Genomic DNA, 15856 nt, shown 5'->3' with positions numbered 1-15856 from the left:
CTTTCAGCAAACCTTTAGGCAGCCTGAATAAAAGAAACGAGCTCTAATGAGACTAGACAGCAAATTGTCAGCAATTTACTATGATAGCTTTTGGGATCACTCCTATCTAATACCGATTCCATTAACTAATGTCATTTAAGCTGATGGTTTCCAAATGATATGATACTGCCAAAGCCAGATTAAGAGACGATCACGATATGCTCTCTATTTACAGTGAGCCAACTCTCTTTCCATTACTCACTCTCAGACGCTTGAGCAGCAGTCCTAGGGATTTTTCTGTGGACTTACTTCGCCATAGCAAAGGGAACCTAACTGGTTTATTCCCTTGTGAGCTAGGGATCTAGGGATATTAGGTACCAAATTTATTATTATCAAAATTTTGAGTCGATTTTTGTATGTAGTTTAAAGTTTTTAAGCAAGAATGTAATTGTAGAAATTATGCGAGTTTTTCCATTTGATTTTAAAGGTTATGTAAGTTGTTAAGAGATCTATGTGCGGTGTAGGTGAAGGAAGTAAAGAAAGTAATGCTATGAAATGCTATTCTAAATGTACATCAATCAATTTAATAAATAACTGTGATACATTGTTAGTAGCTATACTTAAGTATAGAAGTGAATTTGTTTTAGTGTTTTTCTAATAATAATAACATAATGTTTGGAATAATATTAGTAAGTATGGACTCGATTAAAAGATTATTATTAAAAAACAGAGTAAAAATAATTTTATTTAATATTTTTTTCACTAACATTACTACCTCAGATCTGAGAAGAACCGGCGCGAGAAACTCAGCAGGATTTTTTTAGTTCAATAATTTTAATTATGAATTTGTTCTAAATCTTTTATTCGAGTCTTTATGTGCAATGTTCTATAGTAAAAAGTATTTATAGAAGTAGTCGTGAAGCGTTCCACGTGAATGTTTAATCGATAATAATGTTGCATAATAATATTTAATAATAAAATCTAAATATTCGGTGACAGTGTGGTTCATATTATTAGAAAAAATACGTTTATTTTTTTTGTGAATTAATTAAAATACAATATTTAAAGTTTAGTGTTATTTTAGTAAATTTTAAATAAAAAATACATACCTTTTTCGGCGCCATACCAATTAAGCTTTCGTTGTCATTTTCAATTAGAATTAGAAGCAATTAAAAATCTTCATCAAAAGTTTCAGGACATCTAAATGCCATAGGCGAAAAAATTCAAGCAAGTTTAACTATCATTTAGTAGTGCGCGCGCAGTTCCTCATCACCATGGAAACGGGGGAGCTCCCCTCACCTTCCCACCTAGCCAGTGAGTTTGGAGGTTTTATATGTGTCACCGGCTTCGAAATCCAGGGATTAAATCATTTATTAAACCAATTTAGGTAAGTTTTTTTGGTAGAATTGTACTTATTATTAAATTGTTGGCATAATTCTATTTTTTAAGTAGTACTAGTTTTAATATATATGATGAAGCAATGTTATGAACATGCAATGTTAATATTGATTAGGATCGGTATTACGTTCCATAATGATAACAGTATCACGAGGCCGGTCGTGGCGCAGGGGCACGAAGGGTGACTGTGAACGTGATAGGTTGTGGGTTCGATTTGAAATCGAAATGAAATATTTAATATTTTGCTTTCTTCGCTCTCGTGTCGAAGCGAAAAAGCGAAGCGAGTGAGTGAGTTCCGCTATTTGAAACGATTCCCTTCAAAATTCAGTGAATAATGGGGAATAACCTGTTATATGCGGGATACGTCCCCCTCTATTGACTACATTTCACTTACGTATGTTAAATATAGCAAAAGGTTCATTATTTTTATACATTGATTTGGATTATTTTGGATAGTCTATGAACTCGTAGGTTATGGTTAGCTTATGATAGTTCAAGGTTCAAAACTCAAGTTGACCCAGAATCAATTTTGTTGTGAATATTTGAGCTTGTTTTTTTTGCCTGTGGAATGGCGGAAAATGAAAATATTAAATATTCCAATTCTTCGAGTGGGAATCGAACCCTCAACCTGTCATGTTTACAGGCGTTTGTAACTCCACGCCACTACTGGTTTTAATTTATATTTTAAAAGTGTATTAATATATTATTTAAATTGAAGGGTTCATTAAAAATACAAGATGTCAGCTGAATGGAAGAAGCAGGAGGACTGTATCATCACGTTTATGAACGAACCTGAAGACAGTGGTATTGATAGTGACAGCAAATTATTGGAAGATGACAGCCATGTAAGTTTTGTAAAAGAAATAAATATATATTCAGCAAGAAGTAAAATTAATGTTTTAAATTAACATTATGCCACCGATATTTATGTTCTATGCAGTTTTATTTACGTTTAAGTAAAATAAGTACAAAATATTGCTAATATATCCTTTATATTTGCATTATAGAATAAAATGGAGGACATGCGAGTGGATTTTGAAACAACACCTTTGATCCCATGGCAAAAATCACGGGACAAGAGCGAGAATTTCTTCAACATGTCTTCCCATGATAGATCCTCTCCACCTCTGTATGAGGTGGAACTTACAGCTTCTGAGGAAGACGAGGATACATCAGTTCTTGAACTGGTCATTCCAGTATCATCTTCTAACAAGTTCAAGAAACTACCCAAAAAGATCGAGTGCACCTTCTTCTTTAAGGTGGTATGTTGCTTTCGTCGTTAAAAATCAATTTTCAATATATTTCTTTGGTATTTATTTATCACGAAATATATTTTTTTATTTACTATTATTACTTTTTGTTAATGATGTTGAAATTAAATTTAATTTTTGACCTTGAAATATATGGGTGAATGGTGGGTATTGTTAAATTCTTGGGTTATTTATAGTTTGTGTTTAATTAAGTAAAGTAATTAGAGTTAATAGATTTGAAATAAGGAAAAGTATTCTGTGAAAGAAGAAAAACTTACAAGAAATAAACTATTTGCTTAATTTTAATAGGTATACATAATTATTTATGATAAATAATTTCAGTTCCTATATCACTATTTAGGTTATTTTAATTTTTATTTTGTAAACATATGAAAAATGTATAGAAATGATACCTAGTTATAAGTATAAATGTTATTAAAAAAATCTTAGTAATAAATATTTATGTGACATCAATTTTATGTCTTCAACTAGTGGACCCGGACGCGGCTACGCCTGCTTGAACTATAAGAATATTTATTAAATATTATATAATATATTAATTTTTATAAGGATGAATATCAAAATATAAGTTCATTTTGGGTGACGTTTTCTTAAAACAACAAAGAAACTTTGCATACCAGTGCTTAGCAACGACGGTTGTTATTAACATGGCAGAATAAATTGCATGTCAAATTAGAAAGTATTTTAATTTATTAGTATATATGTGTAATGTAATATTATATAGCCTATAGCACTTCTGAAGAATGCAGCTTTCATACAAAACAAAAACAAAGTAAATCGGACCAGTAGATCCAGAGATCTTAGCGTTCAAACAAACAAACAAACAAACAAACAAACAAACAAACTCTTCCGCTTTATTATATTAGTATAGATAGATTATTGGGAATAACTGTAAAATAATTATATTGTCATTTTAATATGTGGAGTTTATAAATATTAAATGAAATTGTATTATTTGCATGAAATGTAAACTAAAAATTTTATTTAAATGTATAGTTTAACACTTTTTGAACTGTTTCGTGCACCAAATAAGGGAAAATATAATTAAGAAAAATATAAAAAAATTAACGTTAGCCTATTGGACAGGTTGAAATCCCGGTACGTTTATATTTTTTAACTTTTTAAAATATTATAGAGTAATTTTCGTTTTTTTTTCTTCATGTTGTATCAAGCACATTGGAGAGTAGGCAGAGGGAACCTGGGAATCTAGTCCCTTCGTTGCCCGTTTTCAGCTGAATTTTGAAGGCATTGCGTGTTGAGTGGCGGAACTTAACGTCGCGCTTTGCCTCGAAACCCAAAATGAAAATATTAAATATTTCATTTCCTAGAGTGGGAATCGAACCCACAACCAGTCGCGTTTACACACGCATGTGCCCATGAAGCACGACTGGCCTCAATGTGTAGTGGTTTTGTTTATTTATGGTTAAAATCAAAATTAATAAAAATAATGATGTACCTGTTTATATGTAATCATTAAAAATATGCATATCCATTTGTGATTAACTATAAAGGAAATTTTCATATTAATATTATATGCATATATGAATGGAGACCATGTTTGTCGAAAATTCTTAAAAATATTATTACCATTTAATTATATTTTACTTAACTATAAAATAAATATGAAAAATATTTTTAACTTCTATGAAAAAGAAAAACGTAAAGAATGTCAATTATAATTTGTGAAGGATTTTTTTCTTTATTGATGTTGTCTAAAGCTATTGATAAATTTAAAAGTGAATGTGAATAGCGTTTTTGTCACCTGTAAAAGTACATTTTTTTCAGCTTCACTCTGTATCTCGCAGATAAAATGGTAAACAGTAGGAACCTAGTGTTAAAACACTCCGTTCTTCACATTCCGTCTAATTATATAGGCATTGTGTTTCGAGTAGCGAAACTCAACACCGCGCTTTTCCTTCGACTCTAGAGCGAGTGGGAATCGAACCCACGATTAGTTTGAATATTATGCATATGTATGCATGTATACGTTATATTTGTGTTAACAGGGTTGTGTTAATATTATGTTTACACATAGTCGAGCTTGTTTTTTTACGTTGTTGTAAACAAAAGACTGATTTTGGCCAAAAACATTTAAAATTAATTTGCTAATTATTTTGTAATTACAATATTTTTATATAAAATGTTAATACTATGTGTATATACTATATCTTTCTAAATAAAATGTGTTTTTCGATCTGCAATATTGTTTAATTTCAATATCATTTTAGAACATTTAGGCATTACAGTTATAGGCAATCTCAACGACTGTGGGTTCGATTCCCACTTGGAAAAATGAGCTATTTTTATTTCCTCGCTCAGGTAACAAAGCACAGCGTTAAGTTCCATCAATTTAATTAAATTTATTGTAATAATATTATATTAATAATAATATTATATGTGACACCTTCATAACACGCCTAGGACGTCCAGTTAAATAAAGACGAAATTATTGTAGATGATGATTGAGAAATCTCACAACGGGAGCAATTTTATGGTTTTTTTTCCAATTTGTAATGAATATCGTCATTTGGGTCACTCAGAAATTTTACATAATTTTTTTCTGCTTACAATTTTTCAAAAACTCGTGTCATTTTTTTACATTTTATAAACAGTTCTTGTGTGAGCTTTCTTTGTTTATAATTTTTATAGCTGTTTGACATCAAGAATGTCCTATATGAGGAGGCACTGTCGTAAGTGTTAAAATAATATACATGACATTAAGTAATAACAGCCACAACAAGCACCTTTAATAAGCATTCATTTATTAAAAGTAACTATTTAATTAAAAAAACACTTTTCAAATATAAAAAGATTTTTATTTTAGACTTAGATTTTTCCCCCTAGTGGGGATTGAATCCACATCTGACGCTGTCCCATAGCGCTACGTAGTATTTACTTTAAATTTCAATTTTGAAGCTTTTTTGTTTGTTATTTTACTCCAATAGATGACTTTAGTAGATTTTTATGACCGCTACTCCCTAATAGATGGCGTTCTTATAATTTCTATGAATTAGAAAAATCACTTTCTGAAATATGCCTTATAAAAAATATCGAATTATAGTTTTAGATTTATCTTGTATAACATATCCATTGTTTATTATTAAAAAAAACCACACAAAAAGCCTAAAACATAAAATGTCGCATAATAGTAAATTACCCTATCATAACTAGCTTTAAAAACATTTTTTTCTAAGCGTTGAAAAAACTGTGATTATAAAAAATAAGTAAAAAATATATACAGAGAGCACTTTTAACAATTCTTATAAAAAAATCTTCTTGTGTGTCCCAAGAGTGAAATTACTAAAATATTAAATAAATTCGACAAATTTTCACCCAATATTCGTGACTTACATAGAAGAATTTCAAATCGAAGACCACTTAAAGGCTCATCCTGATTTTGGACGTATGCCATCCACTTTATAGCAGATTATTAAGTTTGTAGCTTCTATCTCTATAAAACTGATTTCAGTTCAATTTTATTAAATTATCTGTTGCTTTTTTATTACTAATTCATAAAGTAACTTTAATATAAAAAAGACACCTTTATGATATTAATTTAGATGTTTTTAAAAGAACATAATTAAGTTAATAATTAGCTTTGATGATTATGGATGTTAAAAATGAATATTAAATATTCTTTGTGTAAAATATGAAGTAAACATTTTAAAAAAATGTTTAGTTTTTATTTAGCGTAACTAAAATAAAAAATATACGTCTGCTCACATAGGTATTTACAGAAAGACAAAAAAAATTAAAGCTTTAATAAAATATTTTTATTTGAGAAATTTCATCCTATTTAGAACTGTTTATTTTACATAAAGAGTGTATATAATAAATCAACAGAATTTTTAATAGAACATACTTTTTTATCACATTCTTTTTGTACAATTAGAATTAAACATTTTATCAACTGAGCCATATATTTATCTAACATTAATAATTTCAAATTTAAAAACTAAACTACGAGTATATGTGTAACTATCCCAATAAAAACAAAAACCTAATTACCAATATAACATAGATCAAATCCATGAATCGCGAAGGTTTATTAGCCTCGCTCAGGCCGGCGCACGTGAAGGCTATTCAACACCGTCTGGGCAGCCCGCGTGGCTGGCGGGGCGGCGCCCGAGCGGCAGTCGCGCCTCACGCCCCGGAGGGGCCACACGTGTCCTCGATCCCTCTCGGCTTATGTAACCATCCGCACGGAGTCCGCAGCCTCCGAGCCCCTTCCACCCACTCGCCTCCATCGACCCCGACGCGACCCACGCTCTACCACACCGTCGCGAATCGCGAACGTTCGCGGAACTGCCTCATAAACCTCAGGCCTCATAGTGTGCAATTTATCAGCTGTGAGGTGACATAATCGATGCAGTATCAGCTCGGTGAGTTAATATTCTGGTGGTGTGTTACGTAACGGGAACCTGACAGCGGATGCCGAATGGGAGGATGTGTTACGATGCTTGGAAATATGCGTTCTTCGCACCGGGTTCGATCGTAAGAGGTTATATTCGCTATGGTTGTATGTACATATATCTGGATTCACTTAGAAAAAGTTCATTTGTAGGAAATATCCTTAAATGGTTACATAATAGAAAAAAAGGCTATCTCGAGTTTCCTTGGGGAGCTCATCCATCCATAGACGACAACAACATGACGGTGTTTTTTTCACAACTAAAAATAAATTGTAAAAACAGAAAGAACTCACGGAATTGTTTTCGAAAGCTTCCCCACAATTTCTATAGTTCTTTGTTTTCTTAGTTCAAATACTCGTCCAGATTTAATTGATGCTTTTATGCTGGAGCTGAAATGAAGTGGTCAAGTAAATTTTTTGTTTGACGTTGATGAGGAACTATTATTTTTTGGCACGGTTTTGTAATAGAGCTTATAATAGGATTTGAAAAATTAAATCTAAATAATAATGATTAATAGGCGCTATTGTTATTACCCTTATATTTGTTTGACATAGAAGGCCTTGACAATCTAAACAAACACACGTATAAATCGATTATACGTGTATAATCGCCAATCATCGGAATAAACAACTTGTTTAGTTATTTAATAATTAATTTAAAAAATGGCTTGTATTTATATAAATTTAAATATTATAAAGTTATATAAAAGCTTAGTTAAAGCTTTTATTTTTTCTATGAAGCATTATAATATTTAAAAAAAAATATGGCAATTATTGTTATTTCCATTCCAGTTTCTCGTTTTACCGTCATTTCATCTAGAACTATAATAAAATTAGTAATTTAGTGTGCAAATAAGAGCTGTTGGTTGGCTCACTGGTTAATTCATCAAAGCCTATTCTATTCTAATCTCCATATGTCGAGATTCTGCAATCTTGTCATCGAGTTCAACTGAATATGCCTCGTAATGTATTATGTATTTAGTAGGAATGCATGTAAAGCTTAATATTATATACGTTTAATATTTATTTCAAGAGGAGTAGGCAGAGGGAACCTAGTCTTAAGACAGTTCGTTCCTCACTTTTTGAGAATATTTTCTAAGCATTGCATATTTTTCGTGGCGGTATTTAAGTCTTGCTTTGTCTTGGCAAAGAAATGAAAATATTCATAAATAATAATTCATTTCGCCCAATAGAAATCGAACCCCCACTATTGCGTAAACTGTCACATGCTTCTTACGTTTATTTTATTAAAAAAGGCCATATAACACCATAAGGCATTGAAGAGGTTAATCGCCGATTTTTGTTTAATCAATGTAGCGAAATAAATCTACTATAATTATAAATATTCTTAACGGAGTGTCTCAACACTATGTTTTTTCGGCTCATCCTGTGACGTATAAAGTAATGTAAAATATTTAAAATTACTACAAAATACTTTATAATCTAATACCATCTAGTTCTCGGAGCATTTTCCAACAATAACTATCTAAATATGTATATAGCTTGAATGTGAATATAATAAATATTAAATTGAATATCCGTCAGCTATATCAACTTTAGTAGGGTGTAAAATTCCATTTTTTTATTAAATATGATTTCTTTTAAATACAATGCTTAAATAAGTAATATATCTTTTAAACGTTTTTAATTTTTTTTAAGGGATTTACTACCTAATTTGTATTACTAACATAAACAAATACAATAGTCCTTTATGTGTAATAACTGGGAACCAAAAGCATTCATATACTACGAAATGTTCAAAAAGGGAACCTATATTTTGTTAAAAAATGGTTCATTTACACGATGTAAATATTTTACAGCTAAATATCTTACAATACTACGAAGAAAGATATTCCGAGTCAAAGTAAAAAGCTAAAGTAAAACAGCTATGCAAAGGTGCAAATCCTCGCCTCGAGCTGGCAATGTAACTATTACCTAGACATTTCAGGTTTTAAAAAAAAGATAAAAAATATAGACGACGTCCATTCCTGCATTATAAGAAAGCAACCGTTTGGAGTAATTTAAAAAAGATTTAAGTCTTTAATGTACGTTTCAAATTTGTATTTTTCTTTTCTATTTCTCTTTTTGTTAGTGTACCTATTTTCCGCCGAATTCTGGAGGCATTTCGTATTGAATGGGTGAACACCACGCTGCATTTTGCCTCGACACCAGTGCGAAGAAAATGGAAATTTCAAATATTTGATTTCCTCGAGTTGGAATCGAACCCATAACTTTTAGCGTCAATAAGTCTCTAGGTTGACTTTAATTCTTATAAATTATTAGAAAAGTTAGAATTTAGTAAAACATAGCAATAAGCAAACTAAAAATGAATAATAGCTTAAGGAAGCTATAGAAAATTATTCCATTTACCACTATTCCCATATTCTAGAAGCACAATAGGCAAGGTGACCGCATGACACGAGAATTAACTAACCAGAACGGAGAAATAATCTTATTAATTATTCTACCGAGTGGATCGCTCTGTTAGGCACTACTTGGTGATGACTCATATACAAAAGAAATGCCTACATGCTCTATCTCGCTTGCAGCAGGGTAGGCAGAGAAAACTACTATGGCGGAACTTAACGCCGCGTTTTGTCTCAACTCAGGTAATCAAACCCTCCCTCAAAGAATAATAAGGCCACTTAAGTTATAAAACGAAAAATCTACTTATACACAGATTCATTATTTAAATAGAAAAAATAGTAAATCTCATATAAATATATTATTGTATAAAAAATATTGCTTAAGAAATTGAATTACAATCTGAAGATCTTTTCAAAGTTTCAAATATCTTGGTCCTTTAATGTTATATTTATTCTAAAATTCAAATCAACGCGAAGCATCAAGAGCACTCTATTTTATCATTTTAATTTGAATTCCTTTAATATGTATATGAAAAGTATGTTTGCAATGAAAAATAAATTAGCCATGTTAATGACAAATCAGGCAAGCTTTGACGTTTTATTTATTTAATTTATTATTTAGCTTTATTAAATATTAAATACTTATTTTGAAAAATAAAGCTTAAATTTTTAATGTATCTTAAAATCATTATATGATAATATTTGCAATTATTAAACTTTAAATAGATATTGAGGACTATTGGCACAGTGGCACAAGCGAGTGACTGTAAACGTGTGGTGCTTTCGTTCCTTGCTTTGGTGTCTAGGCAAAGCGTGGCGTCGAGTTCCGCCATCCAACAGGCTATGCCCCAGAATTAGTGGAAAGTGCCCCCACGGTCTCTTTAAGATAATACGACTTAATGAGACGGAGTGTCTTATCACTAGGTTCCCCGTGTTTAACGTTTTTTGCCATTCAGTGACATTACGAGCTAGAAAGCGAAATTTAAAAATATTTTGAAATATAATGCACGGAAAGTTGTTATGCTATTTTTATTTGAACTAACTAATGCGAAGATATCAGTAAGCTTTTTTAAATCGCTCCAACCACTTTACTAGATATTATACAGTTGATAGCAATTGAAATATCTTGTAGTTTCAAATTAATAATAGATTTAAAATATATTTTTTAAAATGTAATGTATTATTTAAAGTTGTAAAATTACTAAGGCCGTCGTTGCGCACATCTTGTGTCCGTCGTTGCGCACATCGCGATGATTCTGGGTTCGATTTCCAGTCAAGGAAATAACTTATTATAAGATTCTCACTCAATTTGCAATCGTCGAAGTCGTTTCGCCTGATCGCCCTAAAATATATATGCAAAATCGCTTATATCTTGAATGAAAATCTGTTTCCTTGTTATTGTAAAACATTAGCTATTTTATATAGAAAAATACCATTTAAAACTTCAATCTCAATTTAGTATAGCTTTGCCATTTTAATAATATTCTACCGTCATTTATTTCGCTATATTCCTTTTGCCTTCTTCCGCTCATCAAGATAAATGATTTCTTCGAAATGAGGCAAATCGTCGGTCTTTTTTGGGGTTGCGTTGTAATATTTCAAAATTCACATAGTGTTGGCTTCATTTTGTGATTATTTAATGTATTTTTTTTATTTATTTTAATATTAAAACTTTTGAGTAATAACTTATTTATTAAAATATTGTTAAATTAGTTAATTAAATAGTGTGACGTAAGGTGTGACTGTACACGCGACAGGTTGTGGATTCGATTTACACTCGAGGAAATTAAATGTTGAATATTTTCATTTTTTCGCTCTGGTGTCGAGGCAAAGCGCGCCGTTGAGTTCCACCATTGAACAAGCAATGCCTGCAGAAATTCAGATTCAGGGAAAAATAAGAAACGGGCGTCTGAACACTAGGTTTCCTCTGCCTACGCATAAAAAACTCATTGTTAAAAAAAACTATAGTGTAACGTAACGTGGAAAGAGAAAAAAATAAATAAACCGAATTTGTAACGTTATTTTTATTAGAACATACAAGAGCGATCGTACTGTATAAATAAACATTCCATAATTGATATATCTAAAAGAAAAAGTGTACTTACCAACATCTATACGGAACCTTGGGAGTAAAAACAACTCTAACGCTTGAGGCTATTTCTAAGAATAACATGTGAAGCCCTAAATTACAGGCTTACTTACGATTTGGACCCAAATTATCCAATTAGTTACGAAATTTACGATTGTTATAAACAATTATAAAAATATAAGCCAATTCTAAATATGTAAAAAAAATCGTTCGCTTTAAAAAAATATATAATAGATATAATTATATAAATATATTTTGAACATTTAGAAATTACTAGCGACATGTTCGCGTCTTCGCCCGCTGGAACCAAAAAATATTTATTTACTAATCTGTTTACTATTTATTTACTAAACTTTTGCGTTTTCTAATAATATTAACATTTTAAAGACAATATCTATACAATGAAAACCAAATTGTCAGCCAATTGACTATAACAGTAATCTTACAATATTTTGCTATATTTATATAACTTTTTTTATTTATAAGCCCATTGAAAAATATTTAATTAAAAATAAGTGTTTTTAACTAAAAATAACCATATTTCTAACATATCTTCTATGTACAGACACTTAGATCTTACGATTTTTTTATAAATATAGCTATAGCTTTTTTTCTTTCTTTTTTTTATATAATATGTAACGCGACGGTTGTGGGTTCGATCTCCACTCGAGGAAGTGAAATATTTATTTACGTTTATATTTCCATGTCTTCGCTCTGGTGTCGAGGCAAAGCACGGTGTTAAGTTCTGCCACTCATCACGCAATGCCTCCAAAATTCGGTAGAAAGTGGGGAACCGAGTGTCTTAACACTAGGTTCCCTCTGCCTACCCTGCTGTGTGCGGGATACAGCGTGAAGCTGATTATTATATAGATATAGATATTTTATTAGTTGATCTGTTATTACGGAAATACAAATAAAACTACGATACAGATATTATCGATATTCTTTTCAAATGTCAATGCAAAATATATTGGCACTAGAACTGATTGAATTTCATCTATATATATTGGTATTATATTATTGTTATATATATATATACATCCACGTGTTTGTATGTTCGTATATGCTGATACTTTGACCTTCTTGCTAATGGAACTTGAGGTATTGTGTATTTGATATATTATTGTTCGGCTGTCATCATTATTAACTGAGGTGTCGGTCTATTATATCACTTCATTAAAGATATCATAAGTTCATGAAAATTATCTTCACGCTGTATCCCGCACACAGCGGGGTAGGCAGAGGGAAAAGTGTTAAGACACTCCGGTCCTCACTTTCCCCTGATTATGGACACTGCGTGTTGAGTGGCGAAACACAACGAGAAGAAATGGAAATATTAATAAATCATAATTTTTAACGCCGAGTGAAAATCATAATCACATATCATAATAAAACCTTATATTCTAATGTAAGAATCATTGTGAAATTTAAATACTTACAATCACATTGACTGTGGGGAATATCATTTATAATGTGAATCCATTGTTAAAGAACTTTTACACACAATGGTTCCGTAGTCAGTCCCGTCGCTAATATCACATTTGTTGACAATATTATGTGATTTTTTATTATTCTACTTTTATTATGCTTCTTTCCTCGTGGCGCAGGGACTGTAAAGCAATGGTTATGGGTTCGATCCCCACTAGGGGGAATGAATTCTTATTTATTAACTAGCGGACGCGCGCAGCTTCGCTTGCGTATTAAGGGTGAATTCTAATAACCCATGAAACATGTGTTCAATGAAATATTTTTAAGAATCTAAATTTCAAATCTTATAAAAATCGGTGGCGATTTAAAGATTTTTCCATACAAACTTTCAACCCCTTATTTGCACCCTTAGGGGGTGAATTCTAGAAAAACATGAAACATATGTTCAATTAAATATTTTTAAGAGCCTAAATATAAAAAAATTATAAAAATCGGTGGCGATTTAAGAAGTTTCCCATACAAACTTTCAACCCCTTATTTGCACCCTTAGGGGGTGAATTCTAGAAAACCATGAAATATGTGTTTAACTATATACGTTTAAGAGTCTGAATTTCAAATTTTATAAAAATTGGTGACGATTTAAAAAAAACCTATACAAACTTTCAACCCCTTATTTGCACCCTTATGGGGAGAATTCTAGAAAACGATGAAACACCTGTTCAATTAAATATTTTTAAAAATCTAAATTTCAAATTTTATAAAAATCGGTGCCGATTTAAGTTTTTTTCCATACAAACTTTGAACCCCTATTTCCCCCTTTAGGGTTAAAATTGTTCAAATTCCCTTCTTAGTGGATGTCCAGATTACGAAAGTAAACATGTGTCCAAATTTCACGTTTCTACGCACAGCGGTTACGGCTGTGCGTGCGTCTTACCTCAGTCAGTGAGGACAAGTCCTTTTATATATATAGATATATTCATTTCTTCGGTCTGGTACCAAGGGTAAATCCCAGCGTTGAGTACCACCACTCAACCCGCAAGTGGTGGTACACTAGGTTCCTAGCCTACCCTGCTGTATGTGGGATACAGCGTGAAGTTAAAAAAACCGTATTTGCAATACTCGTCAATAGCGTGAATGGCCGTGATGTCGGCCATTGTTAAGGCGCTTTTGTACCCGAATGCTTCTGTATTCCCGTCAGTCCCGTCACAAATGACGTGTTTAGACTGGCGATGATTTATTACCGTTACCAATGTCAGTAACGACGCCTTCCTCAGCTTTGATATGGTTTTTCCTATATCTGGTTGCTTAGTATTCATTCATTCAGACAGAGGGAACCAAGTGTTAAGATACTTCGCTTCCCACTTTCCGCCGAATTATGGAGGCATGCATGTAGAGAGACCGTAACACAACATCGCGTTTTGCCTCGACACCAGAGAGAAGAAAAGAAAATATTAAATATTTGATTTCCTAGAGTGGGAATGGAACCCAAGACCTGTCACAAACAGTCGCACGCTTGCGCAACGACTCGCGTCTTTGCTTGCCGATTGCTTGAGTTGCTTACTATAATATGTATTTATGTTTCGTTATCGTTATCGTTCCTTATCGTTACAAGTTAACCTTAATCTAGAATTACACGCCACTACTGATGGACTGTTATTTTCAAATATTTCACAAAAAAATATATATTTTTAGTAATATATTTTGTTTATTATATACTGCATTTCATTTTAATTTTATATAGAAAATTAAATTACCTTTTTGAAAAAGAAAAGATAAAATAAAATTAAAAATGTTAATTACTTACTTTTTATATAATATATAATATCAAATATTAAAATGTAACCTAACGTCCTGTATGAGCCAAAAAAGAAAATAAAGTTAGAAAAATTTTGAAGGTGCTTATTAGATTTAGAACGTCTTGTGAAATTTAATGTAAAATATTTCAAGATGTTTATAAAGTAACTTTTTGTTAGAGACCGGGTTTCGGGTACAGCTGAATTTTGAAAGCCTCACAAGCTTGCTCTTTCGTGAATGGCCTACTAATGTTCGAGTAATATTAAATTCCTGAAGCAACCAGAACCTATATATAGGTGTAAAACTTGTTATTTTTAATGTATTTATTAAATCGACATTATACTATGTTTTAAGAAATTTGAATTTTCTTATTAACCTTTGGTTAAACTATCGTTTTTTTAAAATACTTTGTGTTGTTTATCATTATTAAAATTATTGGCTTAGCTTATAATATTAATAGCTGTACCTATAGCTTCAAATATTCTAAATTCTGTTAAAAGAACATTTTAATATGCTGTTTAAATAAGTAAATAAAAAATGTGAATAAACATAACTCGATTAGTACGAACTTTCAAAAAAGGCAAGAAACTTGAAGGAATTAAGCCACTTAGAGGGAGGCCGCGGGTTTCTGACAAGGATTGATTTAACCACTTATGGCCAGAGCATGTTATATATGTGTTCTGTTATAGCTGGGATAGAAAATAATAACCATAAGCGAAAAATTATTTAAAAAATTGCATTCAACTTAATGTAATGCAATTTTCTAATTTTGCATTTTCTAATAACGACTTATGAATAAGACAGAATCAGTAAAAAGAAAAGAAAATATTTAACATTAATTTTATCCACCTATTAGTACATATTGCTTGCTAATTAACTTAAGTTTAACATATAAATAAACTCCACCATTTTGTCGTGCAAAAAACATTAATCACTGTCATCCACACCCATTTTACAATTATCTCACTCTTAATATCCACAGGTTCTAGATACTTTAAGACCTAATGCCGTTCATAATAGTAATATTCGATGAAGTCATTGTCGTCACATCATAAATCATTGTTCGACACATCTAGTGGGGTAATTCCGTGTCACATACTACCCAGTCAATTTGCCGGGG

The 15856-nt window shown here is 31.2% G+C and overlaps 2 protein-coding genes across 5 annotated transcripts in view; both read left to right on the top strand.

The window, feature by feature from the left end:
• Window positions 1-1270: 1270 nt before the first annotated feature.
• On the top strand, window positions 1271-4849 carry LOC146532134 (uncharacterized). Its single transcript, XM_085197491.1, has 3 exons — window positions 1271-1366; window positions 2096-2222; window positions 2385-4849. The coding sequence occupies exons 2-3, from the start codon at window positions 2115-2117 to the stop codon at window positions 2658-2660; spliced, it is 384 nt and encodes a 127-aa protein (XP_085053617.1). The 5' UTR covers window positions 1271-1366; window positions 2096-2114; the 3' UTR covers window positions 2661-4849.
• A 1934-nt stretch (window positions 4850-6783) lies between these two features.
• Ih (hyperpolarization activated cyclic nucleotide gated potassium channel Ih) overlaps window positions 6784-15856 on the top strand; it is a 178078-nt gene continuing 169005 nt past the window's right edge. For 2 of the 4 annotated variants that reach the window (XM_085197481.1, XM_085197480.1), the window contains exon 1: window positions 6784-7030. The gene's annotated coding sequence lies outside the window, so the exon portion shown is untranslated. The remainder of the gene's footprint in view (window positions 7031-15856) is intronic. The other 2 variants (XM_085197483.1, XM_085197482.1) reach the window with 1 other exon arrangement.

The sequence above is a fragment of the Heliconius melpomene genome, chromosome 14 (genome assembly GCF_056956725.1).
Source record: "Heliconius melpomene rosina isolate 202511_hmr_F chromosome 14, ASM5695672v1, whole genome shotgun sequence".
NCBI classification, from domain to species: domain Eukaryota; kingdom Metazoa; phylum Arthropoda; class Insecta; order Lepidoptera; family Nymphalidae; genus Heliconius; species Heliconius melpomene.
The sequence above is the reverse complement of the archived record's forward strand: the minus strand, read 5'-3'. Positions and strand labels throughout refer to the sequence as shown.